At 50.0% G+C, this 12,216-nt stretch overlaps 1 protein-coding gene across 1 annotated transcript in view; it reads left to right on the top strand.

Annotated features, from left to right (window-relative positions):
• Window positions 1-12,216, top strand: part of LENG8 (leukocyte receptor cluster member 8) — a 381,640-nt gene that overhangs the window by 70,863 nt on the left and 298,561 nt on the right. The window contains exon 5 of the mRNA XM_069636827.1: window positions 734-989. Coding sequence (XP_069492928.1) covers window positions 734-989 — 256 coding nt within the window. The remainder of the gene's footprint in view (window positions 1-733; window positions 990-12,216) is intronic.

Raw genomic sequence — 12,216 nt, forward strand, 5'->3', positions numbered from 1 at the left:
TGGATACAGTATTGAGTGCACCGATTGTTCTTTGACTCTCCCACTGCCAATTGAGTTGAATTGCTCTTGAGTGTCAGATCACCTGATTTAAACTTTTTTTGTTTCTTGTTTAGGATAATTAATTGCAACTCAAGTTAGTGGGGCTATTGCAACTCCCCTTAGATCCAATGGATATCCTGGCATCATAACTGAGGAGTGGAGCAAGTGTTGGCTGAGTGTCTGGTCTGGCTTTGAGGATATTTAAAGAGAGATGAAATTGCATTTATAACGCGCCTATGCACAAGTGTTTCAAGGCCCGATGAGGCAAGGGAGGGGAAACGAAGGGAGGACAAAAGACCACGATTTTACTAGGCCTAGTGACATTTAGATCGCTGCAAGTGCAGGGGAGGGGAAATGTGCCGAGGGAGTGGGAGGATGGGAGAGTGCAGTACAAACGATAAAAACGGGTAGTGCAGACAGCAGGTGAGCGGACTGGGGTTACAGATACAGACCTCAAGTGCAGGGGTTGCCAAGCGGCAGTGTGGGTGTGCAACTGGGCGGGCAGGGACCTGGACCCGAATTCAGAGTACTAGTGCAGAATCAGACTGGAGATCAGCAGGGAAGAGGAGATTTATCCGTCGAGGGCTACTGTATTTATTAAAACATTACCAAAGATAAGTAACTTGATCTTTGCTCGACAAAAAGCTCAGCGTTGCCAGATTTCTTCATTTTGTTGTGTCTTCCTATTTTTCAGCCCCCAGTACCTGGAATGGAGGAAGCAATGCCCTATGCCAATGTTCAGCCACAGATGCCTGCTCCTAACCAGGCCTCCCAGCCCTCCCAGCAACATGTCAACCGCTCCAAGGCACCTCCAGGTCAGCAAGCAGGGGCCGCTGGCCAGCAACACTCTCAGAAGCACTTAACTTCCACCTCAACCAACTACAACCAGCATGCTTACAACGAATCCGCCAAAGCAAAGAAAGGCCAGCAGATATGGAATCGCATGAAGCGTGAGTTCTAGACCTTTGGCCATTTCTGTTTAGCAGAACTTCTCAAATGTTGGCTGTTAGGAAAGTCCTCTTTACAGCACCTTTTCCTCCATTTTTATGGACCCCAAACTTTCTGCTTCTATTTTTGAAACTGACCTGAACTTCTTGCAGCGCACTGGGTGTTGCTCGTTTGTCATGGGGAAACTGACATGTCCTTCGGGCTGTCAGTACTGGGAAACATTGTTTCCTTTAGTCTTACATTGTTGCCACGTGTGGTAACTTGTTTTCTGATGCTTGTTAATCTGCTTGGAATCACATGCTGTGCATGTAAGTATTGCCTCTTGTCTTTCGGGGACCGAAGGGCATAGGCGTGTCTGTAGCACTATCCCTATAGTGATGTGTAGTGTAAAACATTACAATATCCCCCACACGCATTAGGGCACTCAGTTTTTTTCTGCCTAGATATCTGGTCGCCCTATAGCGGAGCTCTTCATAAGAGACATTGTTTATCTTTATACTCTATATCTTTGTCGGTTATTTCAACATAAGTCACTTCGACAGCGATTCTAGCAACTTCGGCGAAGACTGAGGGAAGTTTCTACAGCGGTGGATTTCGGCGCCTAAGATCCGGCGGCTTAGCCATCCACGTGGTCTGGCCCTCTGGCCGGCCTACACAGTAAGGAGAGTGGGGTCACGGTGGCCATATCTTTCATAGTCTCTCCTCTTCCCCCCTCTTTGCTCTCTAGGTCTGGTCATCTTTGTCTATACCTTTCACTATGGAAAGGACACCATTTAGGTTCAGCCCTAAGTGTGGAAAGACAAGCACAGTACGTGTAATTCATGTCTACCCCTAGAGCACAACGATAAGCGTTGTGCGGCCTGTAGACTCCTTCGGCCTAAGGCCCTTAAGGAGCACCGTTTAAAACGGTGGGCCGCGTACGGCATGTCGCAGACGGAAGCCTCCTCGCCCCCCCAAACACCTGCCAAAAGTGACAGGGGCACAGATAATGACAAGACATCCATGTCTGATGTCATTGACCTTGAAGGGGACGGTTCTAGGTCTGCCACGCCCGTCCCAGACACCTCTAAACCTGCCATAAGTCTTGCTTTCGGGACAACACCTGGCTACAAGGGCATACAAAAAGCACACTAAGCACACAACCCCATAACCGGTTTCGATGGTTCCGCCGAAACGGGTGAAAGTGCAGACAGGACCGACAATAATTTCAACGGAATCCTCTGGTCTGGTAGATCAGCAGCCTTCCCCGCCCGGGAGGCGGGTCTCTTCGGTCCTTTCGAGGCCAATCCCGTGCAGGTCAAAACTATAATACGGGAAACGAACTCTGGACAAGCATCCATAAGCCCCGCCAACTACCGACCTAGGGGTCAACGATGCGGCAAAGGCAGAGGCCCCAACCCCAGAGGAGCCGCAGCCTCTGGTCAGAAATGACCCCAAGTCCTCTTGCATGTTACCCTGGTCGAGGGGCGTTTAACATCTTTCCTTGTGGCATTGGAGGGTATAACGTCAGACCAGTGGGTTTTAAAGACAGTCACCCACGGATACGGCGTGGAATTCGCCCGACCACCACAGTTCAGACCGCCACGATCAAGATGCCTCACGCCAGACCATCAGCAGATCCTGATTCAAGAGGTGGAAGCGCTTCTGGGAAAGGACGCCATAGAAGCTGTCCCTATTCTTCAGGTAAACGAGGGATTTATTCAGTGTACTTCGCTGTACCCAAAAAGGACCTCACCATGCACCCTGTTCTAGACTTGCACCCAGCAAACAAATTTATAAAACCTCAAAAGTTTCATATGGTAACATTACAGGAAGTGATCCCACTGTTGAAACGGGGGACCACATGGCAACACTTGACATGAAAGATGCATACTTTCATATTTCAATGTTGCCAGCGCACAGGAAATATCTAAGGTTCATGATGGAGGACAGACACTACCAATTCAAGGTGCTCCCCTTCGGCACTGCCTTGGTGCCAAGGGTGTTTACAAAGGTCCTGGCAGTAGTGGCAGCACACCTGTGCAGACTATCGTTCCCGGTTTACCCTTGCTGCGACGACTGGCTCGTAACGGGGAACTCTTACGACACATGCTTTTTGAACAGCCAGAAGACCTTAGACCCCTGTTCAGTCTGGGATTCTTTATCAACGAGAAGTCCAGTCTAGTCCCCAATCAAGTAAAACGATTTCTGGGGGCTCTAATTCGGACGAAGGACGGCCTCGTCTTCCCCTCCAACGAGAGGGTTCAGAACATGATTTTTCAGATCCCTCAATATGTGGCCAGTCAAGAAGTGACGGTACGCAAGACCATGTGGCTGCTAGGTATGATGGTGTCATGCATATACTTGGTTCCCCATGCGTGCCTGCGTCCCATGCAAGAGTGACTCAACAGCCAGTGCTGTCCGGCAAGCGGACAATGGGAAGATCTGGTTGTTGTCTTGCCATCTCTTTCCTCTTCCCCTGGTGGTCGAGGGAAAACCTCTATAGGGGGTAGTCCTTCACCACCCCTGCAGTGGAACCACTCTCACGACAGACTCCTCTCTCACGGGTTTGGGGGCTCACCTGCTTCAGCAGACAGCGCATGGAGTGTGTTGCCCACAAGTAGCATCCAACCATACAAACCTGTTAAAGCTATTGACCGAATTCAAAGCCCTGAAGGCCTTTCAGGCACAGCTACAGGGGAACACAGTTCTGATACTTAGCCAGCACCACACCCGTGTACTACCTAAACAAACAGGGGGGCACACACTTTTCAGGGCTATCCAAGCTGTCCCAGAACATTTGGATGTGGGCTCTCACACAAGATGTTCCTGCTGTCCGAACACGTCCCAGGAGAACTCGATCTTCTAGCGGACATGCTCAGCAGCGATTTCCCACTGCCTCTAGAGTACAAACGGTGTCTACACAGAGACATCGTCTCCAATGTCTTCGTAGACTCTGGCGATAGCCCAATGCCATGACTACGCCTCCACATACCCCCAGAACCGCTCCAAGGGGAACGGACTCTGGATTACATGGTTCCCCTGCTCAACAAGATCGTGCACAAGATGCACCAGGAACCAGTTACCGTGATACTGGTGGGCCCGCCAACCCTGGTTCTCCCATCTGATGGAAATGTCCCTCTTCCCCTCCTGTGAAACTACCCTGTCAGTACAACATGTCTCAAGACGGAGGGGAAACGCTGCACCCACGCCTGCATACTCTGAACTTAGTGCCTGGCTCCTGAGGTCATAGTTTGGACACCTTCAGCTCCCTCAGAGATGCATGGACATACTCGGGGGAAGCCAGAAAACCTAATACTCGTTGTTGCTACTCCAGCAAGTGGAAGCGCTTTGGCATCTGGTGCAATAGTAAGCGCTCCCACCCACATTGTGTTATACCTGAGCCACTTGTTAGACTCGGGTCTGGTTTTTAATTCACTAAAAGTTCACTTGGCTGCCCTCTCAGCCTACACCACGTCACAACAGGTGGTGTCATGGTGGAAAATAGCTGTGGTTAAAGCCTTTTATGGAAGGGGTTAAAATAATCCATCCCCCCCATTTTTTTTTTTTTTTTTTTAAACTTTAGTTTTTATTTGCATTTTTTATGTGACAAACAACAAAGAAAGAACTGAATGACCCCTCCCCCCCTACCTTAGTAGCCCCCCCACGCCCCTCCCCCCCCCCCCCCGTATCCATTCCGGTTGTTTGTCTTTGGGAGACTCCCTATGTGGCTCTGTCTCTTGAGCCTCGAGGTCGATGCGAATTGTGACCGCTTCTCTGGTTGGCTTAACGCCTCCGTACCCCCAGACATGGGGACCCAGTCTGTATCTTGCTGGACTAGACCCGTTCCTTTCTGGAGAAGCACCTTCCCTTAAGTTCAGTGGACATCCCATCCCCAGGACTGCTGCACCCCGTACCAGTCTGTAAGGAATGAGCTGGAGTCATTATTCACCATGGCGGTTAATTTGTCCATCAAGAACATGTTTTTTACTTTTTTCAGCCAGTCCTCCTTGGATGGGGGTTCGGGACTCTTCCATTTTTGGGCCAGGGCTACCCTGCCCGCTCTCAGCATGGTTTCCCACATCCTTGGGTATCGGGGGAGCTCTGTGTCCTCCGGGGGGAGGCCCAGCAACATCGTTAAAGGGTTTAGCGGCAGACTATCCTCCGTTACTTCCTTTATCCAACCCCTCACCGACTCCCAGTAGGACTGTACTTTCGGGCAGTGCCACCACATGTGGCTTCTAGATCCTGTCTGACCGCAACCTCTCGGACACCTCGGGGACACCCCAGAGAACATTTTGGACAGTTTTACCGGGTCTCTGTGCCACCCCTGTATTATCTTAAAGTTATGCTCCATGTCCGAGGTGAATATCTTGAATATTTTGGCCCAGGCGTCCTCGGAGATCTCCTCGCCCGCCAGGTCGTCCCAGAACCGGCGGAAGCCCCTTCTTCCTTTGAGGTTGTAGGTATTCAGTAGTTTATACACACTGGACACTGCCCCCTTCCTGGACGTCGCAGAGTCTAGCAGCTTCTCAAAAGGGGTCAACTGCCTACTCAGGTTTGGGCCCCATGCTTTGGCGCAAAGGATGCCCTTCAGGCGGAGGTACTCGAAGATTGAGAGTGATCCCTGTCCGAGGGCAGCTTTCAAGTCCTCATAAGGCAGAAATTCGCCTTCTCTGAACATCTGTCCTGCCCACTCCAGGCCCCTATCTGACCAAGTCTGAGAGTTCCTGAACCCCTGCCCTCCTAAGTTGATAGGGTGACCCCATAGAGAGGACATTGGAGAGGGCCATGTGGTAAGATAAGCGGTGCTGGGGCCCTCTTTCCGGATGTCCCAGAGGACTCCCAGGGTCGGGTGTTATTTTAAGTGTTTCGGGATCGTTTTGCGTGGGGCCCATAGGAGGACTCTGACCTTTAGGGGGTGAGCGTCCATGTCTTCCAGGTAGGACCAGTACGTTCCCAGCCCCTCCTTCATGTGCTCCAGGAGGACGCGCAGTTGGGCCGCGCAGAAGTATAGGTGGAAATCCGGTAGCCCAAATCCCCCCTCCTCCCTTGGCAGGGTCAGCGTAGCCCTTCCGGTTCTTGGGGTTTTCCCTTGCCATACAAAGTCTCGTACCCCGTTCTGCAAGTCTCTGAAGCTCTGTGCTGGGACCCTAGTCGGGAGTGCAGTGAAGAGGTACAGGAGCCGAGGGAGTACGTTCATTTTGATTGCGGTCATTCGGCCGTACCAAGAGAGGATCATCTTCCCCCATCTCCTTAAATCTGAAGTGATCACCGCAATCATGGGGTTATAATTAGCTGCTCCTAGATTCGCTAGATCCCTGGTGAGAAGTACCCCCAGATATTTTATGGCAACCTTACCCACCTTAATCCCGTGAAACCTAACCAAGGGGTCTAGCACTGGGTCTGTTGTCCTCATTGGTAGCATGACGGATTCCCCCGTGTTAATTTTTAGGCCTGAAAAGCGACCAAACGCAGAGACCAGGGCCAGGAAGGGGGGGAGTGAGGAAACCGGGTCCACCAGGTAGGCCAGGACATCGTCCGCAAATAGGGAGAGCTTAAATTCTACCTCACCCCTTTTTATACCTCTAATATCTGGGCTGGCTCTGACCGCTATTGCCAACGCCTCCATCGTAAGGACGTATATCAGGGGAGAGAGTGGGCATCCCTGCCTTGTCCCGCGGGAGAGGGGGAATGATTCAGACAATGTCCCATTCACCTGTACCCTTGCCGTTGGGGCCCGATAGAGGGCGGATATCCAAAGCATAATGTGAGTACCAAAACCCATCCTCCGGAGGAGGAGCTCCATGTAGCGCCACTCCACCCTATCAAAGGCCTTCTCGGAGTCCAGGGAAAGGACGCAGGCGTCCAAGTCCGATGATTGGGCGAAGTGGAGGAGGTCTATTGTTTTGCGGATGTTATCGGACCCCTGCCTTCCTCTAATGAAGCCCACCTGGTCCCCGTGTACTAGTTTCGGCATGATACCTTCCATCCTCCTCCCCACCACCCTGGCCAAGATCTTGACGTCAATGTTTAATAGTGATATGGGGCGATAGGAAGAGCAATCCGCTGGGTCCCTTCCCTCTTTGGGTAAGACTGCTATAATAGCTCCCATCATAGATTCTGGGAGGATGTCACCCTCCAGCACCGCATTGAAGACCCTTGCAAGGTAAGGGGCCAGAGTGGAGCGAAATCTCTTGTAGAAGAGGACGGAAAAGCCGTCCTCCCCCGGGGTAGTGCCCACCTTCATCCCACTAATCACCTTGTCCACCTCATCCTCGGTTATCGGGCCCTCCAACCCCTCGGACATCCCCCCCATTTCTAACCCAACTCTCGGATGGGATCTGAATGTGGTTCTAACCAGACTCATGGGGGCTCCTTTTGAACCAATGCATAAAGTAAGCCTAAAAGATCTTCCTTATAAGACGGCCTTCCTAGTGGCCATCACTTCAATCAGAAGAGTTTGCGAACTACAGGGCCTTCAAATCCTAGACCCTTTTGTTACAGTCCAGAGATAAGGTTGTTCTGCGCACTCATCCCCGATTTGCCCCGAAGTTAATTTCGAAATACCACGTGAATCGATCGAACTGCCTACGTTCTTCCAGAATCCCACTAGCATGGCCGAGAGAAGCCTACACACCCTGGATATGCGCAGGGCAGTCATGCTTTACATGGACAGGACAAAGCCACTGAGGAAAACGAACCAATTTCTCGTTTCAGTGGCAGCTGGCAGAGCAGGGGATCCCGTCTCAGTCCGATATCTCAAGGTGGATAGTTAAGTGCGTCACGCTATGTTATACTCTTGCTAAGAGAGAACTGCCCTTCAAGCCTAGAGCATACTACTCGGGGCACTGGGGCTTCCATAGCTTTCATTGCAAATGTTCCCCTTGAGTCCATTTGCAAAGCGACAACCTGGAGTTCTGTACACACCTTTACAAAACACTATTGCCTAGACACTCGTTCTAGATCTAATTCTCAGGTGGGACAAGCGGTATTAAGACCTCTTTTACTGTCCCTTCTCACACACCTCCAATTCTGGGTACTGCTCGCTAGTCTATGCGCAGCATGTGATTCTAAGCAGATTAACAAGCATCAGAAGAAATTCATTACTCACCGTAATGGAATTTCTGATGATTGTATCTGCTTAGATTCACATGCGCCCACCCTGCCTCTCCGCTCGGGTGGAAGGAACATAGACGTCTTACTACTTTCTCTCTTTATGTACTCACTCACAAAAGCCTTGGGCTCCCTCATGGTAGAAAAAATGCAATTGGAGGTCCCTAGGCGCGTGAGGGATTTTGGGTACACTACACGTCAGGATGGGGATAGTGTTAGACACGCCTAAGCCAACGTCCCCTTTCAGTCCCCGAAAGACGAGATGCAATACTTTGCGGTTACCACTGGATGTTGGACTATATGCACAGCATGTGAATCTAAGCAGATACAATCATCAGAAATGCTGTTGCGGTGGGTAATGCATATCGTCATTGTACAATTCATCTTACAGTGCAATACACTGTGGTATATTTTTTGTTTTGCTATAGACTAACGCTCGGAGGATTTTTGGTTACTTTAGGTGTGCCTAAGGAAAAAGCAGTTACTTTTTGCTATTTTTTTAGTGTCTTTTGTGTTCGCCTTACTGCATTTGGCTACCTGCTGTGGCTAGTGTCCGAACATGCCCATGCCACAAGGTTTTCTTATGTCCCATGGCCATCTTGTCACTAACCCTCCTTCCTGACCTGTGAGGACAGAAAAATCCTTATGGAATTGTGGGAACAATCACTCTTGAGCTTGGAGTCCTGCAAAGAAGACCCCCTGGATCACCCAGTGGCTGCCCAGCTCAGTTTGGGCTACCGTGCTGCAGACTTCACCATTTCGTGTTGAGGCTCGGAAATGTGGGGATCCACAGCTCATGCTATAGGAGTAGTCTCTGCCAAATTTCGGGATTCCTGCACCAAGGGGATCTGAGATATGGAGGCAACGTCATACTGCAATAGTTGAAAGCCAAGTCCTAAGAAGCATCAGAGTACGGGGGGTGAGTTGTAACAGTACTTACCTAAACCCCATATCTCCCCTTTTAAAGGTTTGGTAATTATTAGACATGTTTATAACCGTTTGGGTTTGCCATGGCTTGCTCGCGCAAGCATTCCAAAAGTGTGGAACCCTTTTATTCACTAGAACAACTTGTCCTCTATCCCTTGGAACTCTTCATTGGAACCTTTGGACACAAGGCCCCATACATCTCAGGGTTGGACTTCTACAGTTAATGTTGTATCTCTGTGGACCTGTAGTGCTGCATATTATTACCTCCATCCCTTTGCAGGGGTTTAGTATGTATTTTGCCCTACTCCAGTGACTGTATATATGTATCTTTTATTTAGTTTGTTTGACAATATTGCATGGTAAGTCATTTTCATAGTGTTATATGGCCATAAATTATTTTTATAACTGTTGTGTGTTCCTTGACTTTACACTGTGTACACTCGTTGAGGGCCCCTTACCGGGCTCACCCCCTCCTGAGACTTGGCCTTGACCACTTGCCTAGCTAGCTAGCTAGAACTGGTTTCACTAACGCTCCCAAAGTTGTCCCTGTCACTAAGATAGGTTGGCCTCCTATATATTTGTCCATCAGGCCACCGTATAGAAATCCAGTTCTAACATTGACTGATGGGTTAAATACAGCACTTAACGGTCCTCATGTCAGTAAGCCTCCCTTTATCCCTGAACTGTTTCAAAATGTTCTTGCGTTGCGCCCATTGTTCACCCGTCCCTATTTCTTTGCATTTGAATATATTTGGTTAATCCCATCTATGCAGGGAGGGTGGGTGCTAGCTAGGTGGGGAGTGATGATTTAACTTTCACTGGATTTGGTGTTGAAAACCTCTCTGAAGCAATCGCTTGGTAAATTGAAGTAAACGATTTACAGTGTAAATCTCTTAACATGTTCATTAAGGGCAATAGGCTAGAGTAAAAAGAGAAACGCACCAAGACATTTACTATGACTTGAGAATCTGATCAAAAAATGTTACACTAGAAGTCGTCCTGCTACTTTCTTCCTGCCATGAAATTGCATCCCATTTAAAGGAGCTATTTCATTTCTTGAACACAAGCCATCATTGACAATCTCACTTCCTTCTTACCATGTGAGTTTTTGTTAGGATGTTTACTCTGATTGATATGATATGGCATTTATAACGCGCCTATACACAAGTGTTTCAAGGCACGACGAGGCAAAGGAGGGGAAACGGAGGGAAGACGGACAGCAATCCTCCTAGGCCATGTGACATAAGTGTGGGGGAAGAGGAAAAGTGCGGGAGTAAAGGGGAGGGGTCAGTGCAGTACATAGGACAACAGTAAAATAAATAATATAATAATAAATGAACAAGCAATAAATAAGTGCGGCCAGCTGGTTGCAGGTGCACGGGTAAGTGCAGACATAAGGTGTCAAGTGCTAGTAGGGACTGTAGGGATACAGAAACGGTCCCAGAGTGCAAGGGTTGCCAGGGGGACAGTAGTGTGCAACTGGCGGTGGGGGGACCTAAGCCTGAGATCAGAGGGTAGCCAGGTAACAAGTGAAGTTGCTGCTTCAGCCAGGAGATCAACAGGGTAGAGGAGGAGAGAAAGTAGACGCAAGGAGGACGGTTTTGGTGTGCTTCTGGAACCGGAGATGATTCTCAAGTTCTAGAGAGGCAGGGAGGCTTTTCCATAGGGAGGCCCCAGCATAAGAAAGAGATCTACCACCAACTGACTTCTTGGAGAAGCGACTAACCCGGAGGGAGTTGGAGGCAGATAAGCTCAAGAAGGAAGAGGGATTTGATTGAGGCCCCAGAAGGCCTTGTGGACCATGCAGAGGATTTTTAACTTAATCCTTGCAGCCACTGGGAGCCAGTGCAGAGATTTCACTCCTGGAGAGATACAATCCCTGGGCTTGAGGCCAACGACAAGTCTCGGTCCTGTTTTGGATGAGTTGCCGAGGGCGGAGACTAGAGGCAGGCCGATTAAGAGAGGCTGTTGCATTAGTGCAGCCTAGAGAGAACCAGAGCTCTGGAGACTGTGAGCTTCTAGGGGAAGGAGAGGAAAGGAAGAATACCTTTTGAAGGGGGTGCAGCTGGTAGTGTGACTTCTAAGAGATGTCAGAGACGTGAGGAGAGAAGGAAAGTGTGTAGTCGAAGATGACCCCGAGGTTTTTAGCCTCACAGGTGGGAGCAGGAAGAGGGCAATGAGAGGCCGGCCAGATCGTGACAGGAAACGAGGGAGCAGGTATGCTGATGAGGGGAATCTGTCTTGCTGGCATTAAGGCAGAGCTCATTGGCTGCACACCACTCCTGGATGGCGGACAGACAATCAGAGATGAGAGAGGGAGAAGAGGTGGCAGAAGGGAGCCTGAAAAGTGTCATCCGCATAGCACTGAAAGTTGGGGCAGAGAGCGTCAATGCAGTGGGCAAGAAGTGCTAGGTATTGGTTGAACAGCCAGGGAGAGAGGTTAGACACCGGGGAACACCACAGGTAGAGATCGAGGAGAGGAAGGACCCAAGTTGGACCTGGAAGCGTCGATTGGAGAGAAGGTCACCCAAGCCAGGGTCTGATCAGTGATAACCAGATTATCACCAAGACAGTTGAGCAGGGTGGCTGACCTTGTCAAAGGCAGAAGAAAGAACAAGCAAAATGAGGACAAAGGGGGTGTTGGAATCAAGGTTGGAGAGCAGGTCTTTACGGATGTTCAGGAGAGCAGTTTCCGTACTTCTGGCAGCTCTGAAGCCAGCACCAACACCCCCTGTGTCCTCATGGAGACAACTAACAGATTCAGTGTGAAGATTAAGCTGGGAGATGGCCAGCTTTTCCAGGACTTTGCCTAGGAAAGGAGTGATGGAGATTGGGCGACAGCCGGGCAGGAAGGGTTGGCAGAGGGTTTCTTAAGAGATCGCACAAGGGAGTGCTTCATGGTGTAGCGGGGAAGACTTCAGTGGCGAAGGAGTGGTTGCAGAAATCGGCCAGAGCAGGAGCCAGGGTGGTCAATGTGGTCCTTGATGGTTTTGGAGGAACAGGGGTGAACCTGTTTTGAAGAGACTTTATAGTTTGACTTGTCTAGAAACCTCGTCTGAGGAGAACAGGGCAAGGCACAAAGGAGGGAGGAGAGGTGGCCGAAGGGCCAGTTGAAGAGCAGTGATTAGAGGGAGGAGGGGGAGAGGAAGAGCGAGAGGACAGGATGTCCTGAGTTTTAGAGATGAAATGAGAAGCCAGGGCCGTGCA

This window comes from Ambystoma mexicanum, chromosome 1q (assembly GCF_040938575.1).
Source record: "Ambystoma mexicanum isolate Mex_15411 chromosome 1q, UKY_AmexF1_1, whole genome shotgun sequence".
Taxonomy (NCBI): domain Eukaryota; kingdom Metazoa; phylum Chordata; class Amphibia; order Caudata; family Ambystomatidae; genus Ambystoma; species Ambystoma mexicanum.